Source organism: Clavelina lepadiformis, chromosome 1, assembly GCF_947623445.1.
Source record: "Clavelina lepadiformis chromosome 1, kaClaLepa1.1, whole genome shotgun sequence".
Taxonomy (NCBI): domain Eukaryota; kingdom Metazoa; phylum Chordata; class Ascidiacea; order Aplousobranchia; family Clavelinidae; genus Clavelina; species Clavelina lepadiformis.
In genome coordinates, this window is record NC_135240.1 from 18,934,951 (window position 1) to 18,951,976 (window position 17,026).

The 17,026-nt window shown below is 34.4% G+C and overlaps 1 protein-coding gene across 2 annotated transcripts; it reads right to left on the bottom strand.

Moving 5' to 3' along the window:
• Positions 1-17: 17 nt before the first annotated feature.
• Positions 18-16,732, bottom strand: LOC143469273 (uncharacterized). Of its 2 annotated transcripts, none has more exons than XM_076967025.1 (10): positions 12,291-16,732; positions 11,913-12,061; positions 11,189-11,290; positions 8,478-8,572; positions 5,475-5,591; positions 4,682-4,747; positions 4,081-4,240; positions 3,396-3,526; positions 1,722-1,862; positions 18-1,542 (listed from the first exon to the last, which is right to left on the bottom strand). In XM_076967025.1, exons 1-10 carry the CDS (start codon positions 12,374-12,376, stop codon positions 1,270-1,272), a joined length of 1,320 nt encoding a protein of 439 aa, XP_076823140.1. In that variant the 5' UTR covers positions 12,377-16,732; the 3' UTR covers positions 18-1,269. The 2 variants fall into 2 exon arrangements, with proteins under 2 accessions (XP_076823140.1, XP_076823067.1); XM_076966952.1 differs by having other exon boundaries at positions 3,396-3,529; positions 12,291-16,684.
• Between the last annotated feature and the right edge of the window lie 294 nt (positions 16,733-17,026).

The following is a 17,026-nucleotide window of genomic DNA, read 5'->3' on the forward strand; positions in this document are numbered from 1 at the left end:
TTGAACACTAATGCACAGCGATGTGATCATACATTACTGGTGTAATCGTCAAACATAAAAAGAACGATATTCGAAAAATAATGCGGCTAATAATGCAGAAAAGTATGTCAAGTAGACCGACTTCACGAGAGCACCAGAAATGTCGCCAAAATATTGCAAACCGTCAAACTATCTTGGTTAAGGCAAAATGTCTAAAAACTGCATATGGTAAACGGGAAGCTCAAACGATGAAGTGCATTTTTCGGTTACAAAATAAGAAATAAATATTCAGAATACTCCTGCAGATGCTCACGTAAAATAAAGTTCAACCGAAAATGCACGTTTATCAATAACCCGAACAGCTAAGCAATGCTTCATGAAAATCAGCATAAAAATCGATGAAAATGATGACGCTTTACTCCAAATTCTGACGTGTGCTGATTTTAAAAAACATCTGTGTAAGCCAATTCACAAACATATAGAGATCGAATCACTTAATCGTACGCCCAAGTAAGAAACCAAACATAGTAATGCGTATATTCGTATAGCAACATAACAAACAGGAACAATCTGGGCGTATAACTAATCGTAACACAACTAAAACACTGAATAAATTTGACGGATGCAACAAAACAGCAAAAGCACTTTTGTACCTAGTTAGATGACAAACGAAATAATCCGCTGGATGCTGGAATTAAAAAAAGTGGATGGAAATGATCTTAGCTCTTACAAGCAATAAGACTTAGTTTGTTACGGGGATATTTTTCAATTGAAGAATTCAAAAACAGCTCACATTTACTCATTCTTATAATTGCTAGAAGTAGTACAATGCAATAACGCGAAGATATAAATTTTATATAATCGTAGAGGGGAAGTTACAACGGCACAATGCTTCGACAAAAAGGAATTTCAGCATGGCATTAGCCTTGGACTTACAAGAGCTGATCACTTGCAGTCACATCGTGAGCAAACAATTTAAAACGAAAAAGAACTTAATGCATAGATTGTTTAAGTCAACAAAAAATTCGATGCCAGCAAAACGTTTCCAGCCAATGTCCAATCGAACTAACTTGAAAAAATAAAAACTTTCGAATTTTTTAAACTGTCGACTTGAAAAATATTTCGCATAAGGTACATACTGTGTGTCAAAAAACTGTTTTATGCTGTCTTGCACAGCGTACATGTATCGGTTAGACGTATTTTATTATTATTGCTAATCTATGGCAGTATAATACTTCGGTTCCAAACTGACAACCAATGTGTTTATACCGCACTTAACGTTAGTACATTTTAAGACGAAGACGACATGCTGGGTCGTTCGATTTGTTCATAATGGTGTTGTCTAGGTGGTCGCGTCTGAAGGTCCGCACCAAGTGAGCGGGGACGGACTGGCTGATCAACGTTATTAGTCCCGTTAAGCTGAATTGGTGGCAAATTACTTGAAGGCGGCAGTTCTCCTATAACGGAATAAGCAGCATTGCTATGGCTGGGAATAAAGGTACCGTCGGCCGACCCTGCCCGACTCACGCTCTCGTACAGGGACTCAGGATTGACTTCATCAATCTTTGAAAAAACAAAAGATGGTATAAAAGCAATAATATTATAGACTATATCGGGAATTGTAATGCTACGAAGATAGAAAAAATGGAACTCGTTAAAATATATACCTTTGGTTGAAATATCAAGTAACATGGCTGTTAATTAAATTGAGTTTCACAAGTAGCCAATTAATTCCTTCATACCTGGGCATACACGTCTGTATTTGCACTGGCTTCAGCAGCATTGATGGCACTCATATTCGCATATCTCCCTTGGTCAGCTTCTTTTCGCATGCGAATATGATCAAGACTCTCACGCACGTTGAGTTTGTCATACATGGGACCCTGCAAAAGACCTCCAATGTCAAACATACACTCCCATACTACATAATCCATTTAAACAGCAACACATGATTACATATAGGTATTGATTTAAGATTGCTTACAATGGCAGATTCGTTATTCCATTAAACAGAAGGGCCGTTTTACTTTCATTTTAACATTAAATACTGACACTTCACTATTACTAAATTACTTACTACCTTTATTTTGAGGAAAAAATAGTTCACCAATTACCCATAAGTAGGGAAAACAAAACATTATTTTGAACGAAAATGCAAACTGTTCTCAAGGCCAAATATTAAATGCCAAATACAGTATTAAAATGTGCACAAAATTATATACCTTAATGAGGATAGGGCCTACAGCAAAATAGCCAACATACAATATTATCCATTCCTTAAACTGATTTACCAATTCAGATCTAATCTGAAGCTTTTAAATTCATGAACAAACTGTGTAGTTGCAAGACATGCCTCTTTTAAACTTAAAAACGAAGAGTTGAGAAAAGTTAATATTATTGTGACTAAAAATCACAATAGTGACGATTAACTAAATATTAACCAATTAAGCATGTCGACAAAGCAATCCTAAAAAGCTGCCTGGCAAGCCATATGATGGGTGAGTGGTCTGCTTAGCTTGGTTTAATCTAACTTAGTAATTTCAATGGACCAAATGTTGAACTACAACGAGAAGGATTTAAAAAACGCAAAGTCATGGAAACCAAAATGCTATAAAAGTTGTTGAAAAACTTGCTATATAGTATTCCATTTACGAAAAGACAAAACAGCTGCAAAGTCACGCAAAGAGCAAAGCTTCTGAAACTCTTTTATACAATCAACATAAGAAACAAAACAACTTATAAATCTAGAAAAATGGCATTTTTCTCATTCTGTGGCAACATGACCATGAATGAATTCTACATGACTTCTATTGTCAATATATACTATAGCATATAAAATATAAATACAAAATTTAAGAAAACAAAAAATAAAGACAATATAAGACAAAGCAAAATTACCCATTACAATCAGTATGTGATATTCACATGTTTGCCTAATTTGCACGGAGAGTGTGTGATTTACCAACTTATGTGACTTACACTTGCAACAGCAAGCAGATTGGAGCATGAAAAAACAAGTAAATGGGTGGTAGACGGAAAATAAATTAATAATAAAAATAATAAATGAAAAAAAGTTGGAAATGGGCCATGCCAATGTGAAAAATTTGGGCAAACATGAATACTAATAGGCTACTGGCGAACAAATACAACATTATCCAAATTATTGACTTCAATGAAATTTGAAGTTCTAGTTGGTTGATTCAAGTTGATATAGCATTTCTCAAAATAAAAGATTTTTATCAATTGGGGTTGCATCATGTTGTAAGCCAAATAAATGATACAAATGAAATTTTATTGTTTTACACAGATAAAAATGTTTTTGGGATTTACTTAGGTCAACCTACATGACATTAGCGTTAATATAATTTTGGAATAATTTTCTTCGCAGGCACTCCTAAAAAGATGAACACAAATACCTGTTTATCATTGTCAGACAAAGTAGACTGATTTTCTGGTATCTCAGGCATGGAAACAGATGGGTCTTCCAGTTCATCCTCAGCATCAAAATTTCTTTCAGGAATGGGAGGAGCAGGAGGTTCATCTGAAACTGCTAATTAATACAGTATAAGAATAAAATTGCGTGTGTTGATTGCAAACAAAATCACGCATAATTTATATTATTTCTGCTAAGGATAAAATAAAGATTACAAGCAAAATTCTCCTGCTCATTCATACATTCATTTGCATGATACACCCACAATGAGTAGTTGTGGTGTAACAACGGAATAATAATTAAATCTAAACTAGTTTCACGGCGTGTTCTGTTTTAGTAGACTACATTTTTTCTGCAATGGAACAGAAAACTTTCCTTGAAATTTTGATTTTTTTATTGTTATAAAGAATCCCTGGCAATGCCTAAGTGGTTGTTTTTCTACAATTCAGTAAAGATAAGCCTTAGGGAATAGGGATATTAGTTCTTTGAAGCATATCTCTTGTTGATTTAGACAAGCCTGTTTCTCCACTTATTTTGGAAAAAATCAAACATATTCAATTATTCTGGAGAACAGATAAATAAATACAGCAAAAGACACATCAAGTGTTTTTGCATTAAGATGTCAGCAGCAGAAGATGGAAAATACAAAAATATCTGTTTTTCCATACCTGGTTTCCTTTTCAAGCTCACTTTTTTTAGCTTGTCTATTGTAGCATATTCTGGACGACTATATTTATCTGGAGAATTTTGATCCATGGACAAATGTTTCGAAGTTCCCGGAAAGTCATCATCATCACTTTCTTTATCTTCATTTTTTTGTTCTGTGCCCTGTACACAAACATTCTTGTTATGTTGAAAAAAGCATAAAAGACAATCCATAAATGTGCAGTGTTCATTGTACAAACTTAACTACTGTATACGATACAAGGTGTTGACAATGACATCTACCCTGTCTTACTACTTTCTTTCATCTACTTTGTTTTCAATACAGTTATAAACAATTGTCAATATTTTAAAGAATACTTACAACAACGTGGAAACAAATTATGTGTTAAACAATATTGCGCACATTCTTATGCACAGCATGTTTAACTGAGATAAATTAACCTATGTGTATATGAAAGTCTAACAGCAGTAAAAAAAACAAATATTTATTCACACTGAAACACAATGGATGGAAAACAGCACAACAAATGATACAGATCTCCGTTAGAGTGAAAGTGTAGAAAATTAAGGTGTGAAAAAGTTATGACCTAATTAGATCCTCACTTGTAATGTTTTGTCATCAACTTGTGCATACAGGTCTGTATCTTCAGTGTCTACATTATCGTTGACCTACAAAACAAAATTGAGCTAGGTGATCAAAACCAACAATACCACGTACTTTAACCAACTCCACCCAAACTTGAACGTTCTCTGAGTTTCTTATCATTAGATTGCTAGTAATTAACAGGTGCCGGACCGCAGTTGGCCTGTGTGCGGTAGTTTGCACACCCCAGTCATAGGCTAATCATGCATTGGGAAGCTATAGTTTCCCAGTTAAATATAAACCAGTTTCAATAATATACTGACCAATCAATGTTCTAATTCATTTAATCAATGTTCTAACTCCGTTTTAACCCAATTGTCATCTGTCAATTGATTAATTACCCAAATTGGATGTTTAACAACGAGTTGCATATATCGGATGTTGCATTATGTTTACCAGCAAGAACTATTTTGGATGAAATTGTCTCTGTTTCAGAACAGAGCTACAACACTATTTCAATGAAAACTTACACTATTTAAACCTAAACCAAACATCTGTCAAAAATGGTAAAAACTCATAATTTGTGAAAAAGTTCTGCTATTTTTAGGTAATTTGTGAGAGTTTGGGCATATTTAAAAGAATTTATAAAAATTGCAAGAAAAATTTAGTTAGTTTTCTTAATCAAAGTTTAGATTGTTGCAGCATGGGGACAAATGCAGGGACCGTTCTCCATAGACCTTGTTAAACTTGCAAATATTTAGCTATTTATAAAAACCATGTTATTATTTAAAAATAATTTATAAAATACCTTACCTTGGCATAAAACGAAGAATCACCACTTCCTTCAGGTATTTCAAGAGTTTTTATCTTCATGCGAAACGTTTTCTTCTTCTTGGCATCATCAACTTTGGCATACATATCGTCATCATCCTGCACAACATATGATCTTTGGAATACATAGTTATGGTTTGTATCATGTTGCGCATTATTGCTAGTGCTATGTCTTCGAAAATGTTACAACTTGAAAGTAAACAATAGCCTCATTAGGCATGATTGCCATGATCGATTGATTGATCATCGTAACAAGCCCATGAGCATACAAAATCCTATGACAACATCTTTTTGCAAAAAGCATATGTCAATATCTTATAACAACCGATAAAAACAGTTGTCATTGAGTCATTCCTGTATGTAATTATAACTAAATCAACCAGGCCCTGTAACCACTACTTTTGAATTTTAATGGTTTGGATATATGTTGTAGTCTCAAAAAATTTGAAAAAAAAAGAATTTTGAAAATATCTCAAGATATTTGAGTTATTTGCGATTTGAATTTTTTACCACTTGAGGGAGATTAGATTGGTGAGCACTGGTCACGCTTAGTGATTTTCTTCAATATCTCTATTTCTGAAGGTAGAATAATGAAACAAATATCATTTTTACCATTTTTGGTGTCAAGGAATTTATTTCAGCAGTTAAAAAGTTTCTTAAACACTTCCTTCACATGGTAAATTAGGTTTTTTGAGTGAAGATCAAAGGTAAAATTTATGATGCAATTAAAAAAATATCAATGAACTTTGAAACAAAGTTTTTAAATATTTGTGGTAGTATGGTTGAAGTATTTTCTTATATACAAAAATAGTGAACTTGTTTTTTGAGCTTAAAGAGTAAAATGAGTTTGAAGAAGTGCACTACATTTTATGGCGACAAGTTTAGATTAACAGACACTATCTTCCGACAATAAAAAAATGCGGCACATGCAATTGATATTTTTTGAAACATCTATCAAAATGTCTGATAGCACTAAAGCTTCTGTTTTATCCTTGTATGAAAATGATGAATTCACTTGTTTAATGCCTGGAATAAACGCCTTGTGTGAGCGTTTCTAAAAATGTCCATCAACAAAAGCGGTTTATTCTGTGCAGTTTAGAGGAATTCTATGCTACATTACTTTTCACACTGCAGCAGGGATGATATGCAAGTTACTGTGAATGATTATACAGCTTTCAAGTCTGATGAAAAGTGGTGGGTGGGATTGATAGTAAAAGTAGACAGTACTCAGCTGAATGCACAAGCGTCCATAACATACATTTTTTGACCCTCAGTGGATGATATGTGCTGGGTTCCATTCCAGCAAATTCTCTGCAAAGTTGCTGCTATAAGTCCTTCCAGTACTTTTACTGGAAGTTCTTACAGCATTTCTGCAGAACACTTTAATGCAATCACGAATGCCTACGCTAATGGACGATGACATCTAATTATAAGTAGTTCATTTAAAAAATGTTACCTTGTGTTTTCTCTTAAGATTTTTAGGACTGCAAATTTGCCTCAACTTTAATTCGACTTTTCAAAAATCTGCGCAATCTCCATTATAAAATTCCTGTGCTCTAACTCAGCCTTTTTCTTGATGAAATTTGACAAAACTTACTTTTTGATACAGTTAACGAATAAATTTTATGCCTTCTATCATCTTTAATCAAAATTTTTGTTTGTATCTCAGTGAAAATGGTGAAAATATTCACATTATAATTCTATTATGATTACCTGCAGTCTGTGAATATTTTATCATGTGTGAGTATAACTAGTAATTAAATCAGCTAAGAGTAACACGATACCAGAATTTGTCTTCAAAGCATTGCATGTGGGCAGGTTGTTGACATTATGTAGTTCATGTCTTGAACCAATTTCTACTTTTGACTCGCATTCAAATTCAATTTTCCAGTTTTATGACGTGCCTTTGTTTTTAGCCCACTAAGTCCAAGTGTCACAGTATCACAAATAGTGCGGTTGTTCAAACTTATTTTACTCATTAAGCTCAAAAAACAAGTTCACGACGTATGGATATAGGAAAATACTGGAACTACAAAAATTTTTTTAAATTTTGTTTTGGAAATGACTGCTATTTTTATAATTGCGTCAAGAACTTGACCTTTGATCTTCATTCAAAAACCCTAATTTACTACGTGAAGGAGATGTTCTAGAAACTTTTTATATGCTGAAATGAATTCCTTGACACCAAAATTAGTAAAAATAACATTTTCTTCGTTATTTTACCTTCAGAAATAGAGATATTGAAGAAAATCACTAAGCGTGACCAGTGTTTACTAACCTAATCTCCCTCAAGTGACGGAAATTTCAAATCGCAACAACTCAAAAAATACTTGAGATATTTTCAATTATTTTGAAGCTCTACAACATATATCCAAACCATCAAAATCTATGACCAGTGGTTACAAAATTTAAAAAAATTGGTTGATTATACAGAGAATGATTCCATTACAAGTGGATATTATAAGCAGTTAAGCTTTTGAAAACATGATAAACAGTGACAAATTCTTACAGAAAATCCAGACATATGCAAAACAACATGCCATCAATTCAAAGCAAACATCTATACCCAAAATTAACTGTAGACTTATTGCTTTGTACTACATTCTGTTTAAAAACAAATTTACTACGGCATTGACTTTTAATATTTTACTTGAAAATATTACACAAATGATTATATGTCTAGTGATATATGTACTGCAACAAAAAAGATTTTAAAATAAATTTTTTTACTAGTTATCATGGAACTTCTATAAAAATACTATGGTTGCCACCAGGCATAATAACATCCGAAACGTGACACCACTGGTGAATTATTTCTGTATTTTAGCAGATATATCTCGTATCTGATATAGAACTTCTATGTTAACACAGTTCCCAGCTGTCAAGTAGCAACTAAAACACAGTTTGAATAAAGCAATAGAATTTAACAAAGAATAAATAAAATTAAAATAAAATAGAAATTTTAGGGAATGAATGGACCATCACCTGCACATTAACAGCTTCCATATTTTCAGATATATCAGGAGGAGGGGTAGGTAATCTTCTCCCTTTAGGACTAGAGTGACCCGGAGTTCCAGCCACTAAAGTATGCAAGATAAAAGAAACTCAAAAGGCTAGGCTTGTATAATTGTTCGTCATTAAAGGTATATACATAATATCATATATGCATATATTATATGCCATAGTGATAGCTGAAACTCAACAACCATTTATATATAGATCAGTTTTATAATACAGTAGAAATTTGGTTAATACATCCACCTCGGGACCAGCTGATTTTGGATTTAATAAGCTGTGATTACAAGTTGTAAAAACTAGTTTTCCTAGAAGTGCAAAAAACAATTTCCCAGGCGGTCAAAATGCATTCAATGAATTATATTGTATTTATTCAACATGTAGGCTAGAAAAAGCAAGAGACTTTGCTGCAATAAGAAGACTACTTCAGTTACAATGAGAAACACTTTTAACTGCAATGACTGATGTTCTAATCCAGTGGGTCTCAACCTCAACCTAATCTAAAATAACCTGTTTCATTAGACATTTGTTCACAATCGACTACTGTTTCTTCAAAGTTAATAGCCATTAATCTACACAGCATGTTCAATAAGATTTCGTACATAATAGGCAATTATCTGAACACACTAAAGAATGATTTGTCCGCAGGGGGAATCAAGAGTGGATGTATTAAGCAGTAGCTGGTTGTATTAAACAGGGTTTTTATAACGAGGAATGACTAGGAAAACTTCATTCCAAGCAATTTGGATGTAACAAGCAGTTAGTTATATTAACCATAGATGTATTAACTGGATTCTACTGTATGTGTCCATATACAGTGAAAGCCGTATCCACTTGGTCCCACTCAAAATTTCTGATAACTCTATGTAACCTAACTGGTCCTAACTAAAGTAAAATCAATTAACTTATATCTATCAGGAGTTTAATCTACCCTTCAACATTGAGTTTACCGAGCCAGTCCTCAGACTACCTTTTCTTCATGGAACCACCTGACTAATTTTAAACAAGTATGTCACTTGCTTGGAAATCATGCTTTATCAGGAAGCGATTAATTTAGTGTTCTTTTGTTACGAACAACACTGTGCTTAAAGCAGGGCTTCTCAACTGGGGGTAATGGCCCCTCTGGTGGGCCATGAGCATATGCCTCACTAGTGAGCAATAGTGTAGCAGAAGGTAAGACGAGTTAAAGCGGAACAAAAGTTTCTAACGTTTTTGTGCTTGCTGTGCAAAATTAGAGGCACGAAGGCTACAGCACATGCAGTAGTGAAATAAAAAGTGTTTTGCAATCAAAAATCGACATTTTTTTATTGGTAAGCAGGGGGCACGAATTTTGAGGGCCACGAACCAAGAAAGGTTGAGAACACTGGCTTAAACTTTTCCAATTCTTAAATCTCAGTAGTAACAAGGTTGTAGTCTATTAATTTTACAGATGTATAATTTCGAAACACTGGACCATCTAGACCAGTGGTTCCCAATCGCGGCTCTTAGAGCCGCATGCGGCTCCAAGCTAGCCTTCTTGCGGCTCTCAATGAGCCCTGAAAATCCCACAAAAAAATAAAAAATCTATTAATAATAATTAGGTCGATTATTTTTTGACTTGTCAAAAAAAGTCAAAAATTGGTCTAAATTTATAGCGTTAGGTCAAAATTGTTTACAAATTTTTCATTTTACATCATACAGTTACACCTTGTAGCCTACTTTATACTGTTGTGAATGGCCCATTGTCTACTTATTGTGAATCATAAACGGCTTCCTGAATCCTTAACCACAATTGCGACTCGGTTTGACAAAGTTGTTAAAGTTCAAAGCCAATGCGAAGTTGGACATTAAATTGATTTGTGTTATTTTTGTCTTGTTAGTGTTGCTATTCGTTGCTACATGCTTTAAAATTTTCGTTATAATTTCTTGAGTGTTTTCATGCGGCTCCATACGTACTCTGAAGTTTGAAATTCGGCCCCGACACCAAAAAAGGTTGGGAACCACTGATCTAGACCATACGTGTCAAACTCCCGGCCCGCGGGCCACATCCGGCCCGTTTTACAATAAAACTTGGCCCGCAATCGCTATTTTATACATTGAACTATTTCCGTGAGATCATTGTACAGTATAACTTACTTTTTTCCAGCAAGAAACAAGATTATAACAAATCGCACAATACAGCAGCACAGCAGTTGCCCCATCATACGATTGAATAAATCGATTTATCCTAACGCTTGTAATCTGGGCTGCTTTTTTCTTTATTGTTTGTTAATTCTTTAATGCTTTTGCAAGGAGATGAATGAAACATAATGAAGTAAGAGAAGAATAATCAAAAATAGCCCAGTCAAAAATATCAAAAATTTGGTGTTGTTTCGCTGCCTGTTCCAATTCATGTTTCGTGTCACGAAACGTTCCATCAAGTTTTATCTTCACGGCCCGTGGCGTTAAATAAGTTTTGAGTTTTGGCCCCTGGTGCAATTGAGTTTGACACCCCTGATCTAGACATTTACCATATTTATCCGAATAGAAGATCCCTGTTTTCTATTTTTTTAAAGGTACAGTATTTTGTGGGGCTTCTGAACAAGGGAACTTTTTAATGAAGTAATCATAGTTGTATTGTATCAGTATGTAATCATTTCAACTGAATGTTTTAACCTATTGAAAGTGCAAATATACAAGCAAACATATATTTAAAGAAGCACCTGAAGACTCATTGGACTCAGCATTAATACCATCAGCTGAGCTTCTTTGGTTGGTTTCTTGTACAACAGGTGGTAGTTGAGGTAATTCACGACTGGACTGGGCTGAAAATTGCACAAGGTTAAACGTAATTTCCTGCAATTCTATGATAGTTTAAAAGTGATTCTTAACCTTTGAATGCTTGTGTAAAAAATAAAAGCACTATTTTATTGACCAGCATATGAATGTATGCATTGCCTACAAAAAAAGTATAAAACGAATAAAGGTTAAATTTACATTTCAATATCACAGAACTCAAATGTGATAAATGCACAATTACACACTTCCTATGCACAAACCTAGCAAAAATGCATTTAAAAATTCCTCACGCGATCGGTTTTATTTTACAACATATATTTAACCAGACCCTTCTTTCAATATTGATTTATCAGGTCACAATTTAACATTTGGTTAATTGAGAACAATTTAGACAAACATCACATATATTGTGAAGACAATGTCATAATGAATACCAGAGTATTTCAATAACATTTGGTTTTAACTACATCCATTTTTTGATACACTTTCAAAATGTCAAGATCGTGTATTAAAAATTTTGTATTAAACATTGAAATGTAATTTGTTAAGTGCAGTATAAAAAGTTAAACTCTTTCTGACGGACGCGCCAAAAAGCAGTGGTTAAGAAATATTGGTTTAAAATGTAGATAAATTGAAAAGTTATGTTACATATAGAATGGGGTCGCCATTCATTTTTTCCATTTTCCGTTGCAGCTTGAGTTTGTGAAGGTTTAGAGACTTCATTGGCTCCCTTTGCTTCATCACTCTCGGAATGGATGTCAGTTCGTGAAGAATACCCAATTGTTGTAATTTTAGGTCTGTAAGAAGTACATATTTTTAATAAATTTAAAGACAGAACTATTTTCATCAGAAATTAAATTATTTGAAGGAAAAAGCAACATTTTCATAATACATTTGTTAAAAACAATAACTACAGTGCAAAAAAAAACAAAAACAAACATTTTTTTATAAAGCAAGGTTAGTGATACCATACTGCATAATATGAAAATACTAATACACACACATACAGTCTATATATATGCTTACTGTTTCTTTTTGTGTCCAAGGCACAAAATCAATAAAAAAACTAAACTAAAGGCAGACACGAATATAATGACAACGGGTGCAAACATAGCAAAGAATATCCAAAGTAGTGATTGAAATAACTTTTATCTTGTTCCAGATTCAAGATGCTTGAGAATAACAAAGCAGACTGATTTCATCTTTTTTGATTTAACCGCATACAAGTACAATCTTCCACCTTCAAAATATGTTCAGATAGAGCTGCACAATGTACACATTGCTAAAAGTTACTCGTTGCCCTGTGAGTGCATACAATATATGGGATAGACCGATAGAATAACAACATAATATAAAGTATCAATAAGTACAAGTTCTAAATACTGGTCTTGTATTAGTATATGCAAAGCATGCAATGCAAATTTACAAAGTATAGACTGAGATTATACTTTCATGGGAGGGCATTGACAAAAGGCTGCCACTACGTCTAACACTACTTAACTTATTACAACACTGCCCTAAACCTAACCTAAATCTAACTTCAATTAAACCCAAAATAGCTTAAATGAACTTTTTGCATGTACCCGTTCTCTTAATCTAACTACCTATCTTTAACAACGAGCTGCATGACTTACTTAAGGTGAAATACTCACTCTGATCACAAAATCAATCGAATTGTTTGAATCTATCGCTCTCTCTCAGTTTAACTAACCTTTTAAATTTGTTGGTAGTTAAACTTTATAAACCAGGCTGCAATTAAATTTATACCTTGGCATAAAGTGGGCTAACTTTGTTAACAGTGGCAGATCTAGCCTAGGTGTTAGTGTTTAAATACCTCCTATTGAGAATTAACCTAGCGAATATACTGGCCAAAAAAACGGAGGAACTTTATACCTCAACTTGAAATCTGACCAAAACATTTTATGTCTCGTAAACCAAAAATCTGTTCGTGGGATAAACAGCACACATGTCCTCATCCATATACAAAATGAACAAACTTACCTACAAATTAATTGTCAAATTTTATTTGACATATTGTGGAAAACCATTGACCCTGAATGTAATTGAATTTTTTTTTTTTTGGCAAATATTCAACCTCGGTTCAACATCCTTTATGAAAATTTTACGATAAAATGTTATGGTTTACCATTGACGCTTTGGAGTGTGTCGCTTGTTTGATTTTAATACATACATATTCTTTTGATATATAATAATTAATAAACAATTCTTTGGTTGGAATGCGGTTTAACTTTTCCCACCCAAAGCGTGTCAGCGATTCGTGCTTACTTCTAAACGTTGCATCGTCATTTCAATTATGGAAATACTTTTCAGGAAAAAACGATGAAAATAATGCATAGTGGTACTGGAAGGTTCTAAACCCCTGTGATAAAGGCATAATAGGTCGCATTTTGCAACATGGATTATCTGGTTAGTTGCTATATTGCTTGCATACAATACTTGCATATATATGTCAGTGTGCACTGAAGCAGTGTGTGGGTTTTGATGTAACAATCGCTTTTCAGATAACGTTTCAAGGCATCGTTAATGAACGCATTCAATTGAAAATTGCTCGAGAAAAAGCGCCTCATACAGCGGGAGAGAACTTGATCAAACCAGTAGTTGTAGAAATGACCAGGATAATGTGTGGTGATGCTGTTGCTAAAAGTTAGCTATGGTTCCTTTGTCAAACGACACCATCAAGCGGCGTATGCAAGAACTCTCAGAAGATGTTCTGCAACAAACTATTACTTCTGTAAAGCAGAGTGGAAATTTAGTTTGTTTAATTGGATGAGATAACAGATATAGGGAATGATGCACAGCTCATGGTGTTTGTGCGATATGTTGACACAAATGACCATGAGGAGCAGTTTTTGTTTTGCTATGCACTTGCCAAAAAAACCACTGGAGAGCGCTCCGTCCATGATGGGGAGTAAAAAGGGCTTTATGAGTTTCATGAAAAAGGAAAACAAAAACATTTCAGTTGTTCATTGTATTTTCCACCGAGAAAATCTGGCAGCAAAAGAGATACAAAAAGACCTTGCCATAGTTTTCAAAGAAGTTGTTTCTGCGGTCAATTTTATTAAATCTCGTCCCTTGCACACTCGTTTAGTTCGTGTATTACGTGACGAAATGGGGGCAGAACACAATGGGCTTCTGTTCCATTCAAACATTCATTGGGTATGGCGAGGGAAGGTGCTGGAGAGAGTGGCTAACCTACGAGATGAAATCAGCACCTTTTTCAAAGAACAGAAACATGATTTTGTTAATCGCTTTAGCGATGACAAATTGCTTTTCTTCGCTGATTTTTTCAGCCATGTGAACCAACTGAATGGCTCTATGCAGGGAAAAGACAAAAATATTTTAGATATAACAGAAAGCATTGATGCGTTCAAAGGTGAAATAAAATTGTAGATACATCGAATGGAAAGTGGAAAGATCGCTGCTTTTCCAGCGTTGAACTTTTGTTGAGAAGAAAAATATTGATTTGCGCAGTATTCGTCGAATCTTTGAGAATCTAAATACATTTGTTTCTGAGCTGGATCGATATATTCCTTCCCACATTTATAACAAGATATTTAACTGGGTACGAAGTCCTTTTGAGGTGTCAGCATGAGAGGTTCATTCAGAAATAGACTGCACTGCTGAACAGTTGATTGAACTGCAAAGTCGACAGATGTCGAGAGACAAGTTCAAAATTGTTTCTCTGACTCAATTTTGGGCGAATGTTCTGTCGGAGGAACCTAACCTATCTGACCTCTGCAAACAGGCAACAATAGCTCTTTTGTCTTTTCCGACTACATACTAGTGTGAAGCTGGATTTTCAACATTGGCTATGGTTAAAACCAAGTACCGGAACCAACTTCACCCAGAAGATGATATCAGATGTATGTTGACGACCATAATTCCTGATTTCGACAAACTTGTGAAACAATTTCAGGGACAAGGTTCTCACTGAGACAGGTTGAGCAAAGGTCGTAATTTTCAAGGTTCTCACTGAGATTTATAGTGCATATGTGCCCAATAAACAAAACGCTTCTGCTTTTTTATCTCACCGTTTTAGTGTTGAACTAACTTATTTTTTATTCCTATTACCCGAGTATGCGAATACTTATGCTAATGGGAAAACAGTCCGTGGGCTAAAAAGGTTGAGAAACACTGTTCTAAACCAAAAAAGTGGGAGTGCATGAGAAAGTGAGTTAAGAGGACTTGAGATGGGGTTTAGGTTTTGGCCCCTAGGCTCGACAGAAAAGTATGGCAGTTTGATGAGAAATCGTTCAAACAAAGATGCAAATTTTGTTGTGATAGCATACACTGAAGCCTCAATTTTTTGTTTGTTTATTACAAATCAGCGTGAAAATCAAAAATTTCGTGTAAAGCAGCCACACTTTCCACAGTGACCCTAGCCCCCAGTAAGGAAAGTTCGCATTTAAGTATAGAAAGATTTGGGCCGAATAAAATTGAGTTTATGTTTTATGCCATGCCAGTATTATGTTTTTACTGCCAAAACTAATTCTTATTTTAATAAATGGAGCTAATTTGAAAGCTGTTCGCTGCCCTGCTGATCTACGCCACTACCACTGTCAAGTCATGAAACTAAAGGAAATTTCATTGCACTTTTAATGTTTGTGTTTCTTGTAAAATTTTGTGACGCCATGTTAGGATGGTCAAAGCTGATATTTACGACAGTGGTATAACAGTAATTTGTCTCTTCGCCATGCCAAAAATCTCTGGCTTTTATCATAGACTTTCCGTAGAGCAGTAGGGCAGGCCAGGACTGACTGCAGGGTATTATCATTTTCAGCAAAATCTTGGGTGCACACGCAAGTGCAGTGCACAAAAATTCTCAGACACAATGAAAGTGTGCACTTAGGTGCGTAATTACACAGGAATGTACACAGTTTGACTTATTCAAACTTTAGGTTGGTATACAAGTGCATCACTGGATGCTTTTGTATATTAGGCCTAGACTTCAACTACTCAAATCGTGACATCATCTGGTCGTACACTTGTACGCTAGACCTAAACTTTAAATCAATTGATAATTGAGTGCACAGAAGTTCTGTCTAAGTCATTAAGTGCAATATAACGCAACTTAGGCTAAGTGCGGGACGAAAGTTCATGAAACTGAGAAGCAGTACCGGTATGGAAGTATGGGTACTGCATTCTGTGGGCAGGCCTGGAGCAGTACTTTTTGATCAAATGACTTGATTTTCTATGTGGTAAGCGGCAGTACGCTAGGCTTAGCCTATTTCTGTTACTGTATTACGTCAGGTTGGCGCGGCGCTAATTTGCATTTACTGATTTATTGGCGCATTTATTCGCCAACCTACTCCGTTCTACCTATCTCCAGTTGTTTTTAAAAACTAGGCTATGGTAGGCAAACTAAAATAACAGCCCGTTTAAAACACGTTAACGGTGTTGTTGCCTTTGAGGCTGTTATTAAAGCTTTATAAATTTGGTTGCTTTGATATCAGACCACTTTCATTCTGACAGATTCCTAGTATCCAAAATGATAGCAAGGTTTCCGTTTGCTTTTTATATAAACTAAGATTAATTAAATCTTATTTTTAGTATAATAAAATCTTATTTATATATATATTTTAAATAATTAGATTAATTAATTATTAATGAGCGTTTTAATAAGCTTACTCTTATTAATCGGGGCTCTGTTGTTGGAATCCAATTAAAATCACTTTTTTTGTAATTTTGTTATTTATTAAGGTATTAATGCATTTACTGATACAATACAAACAACATAAGAG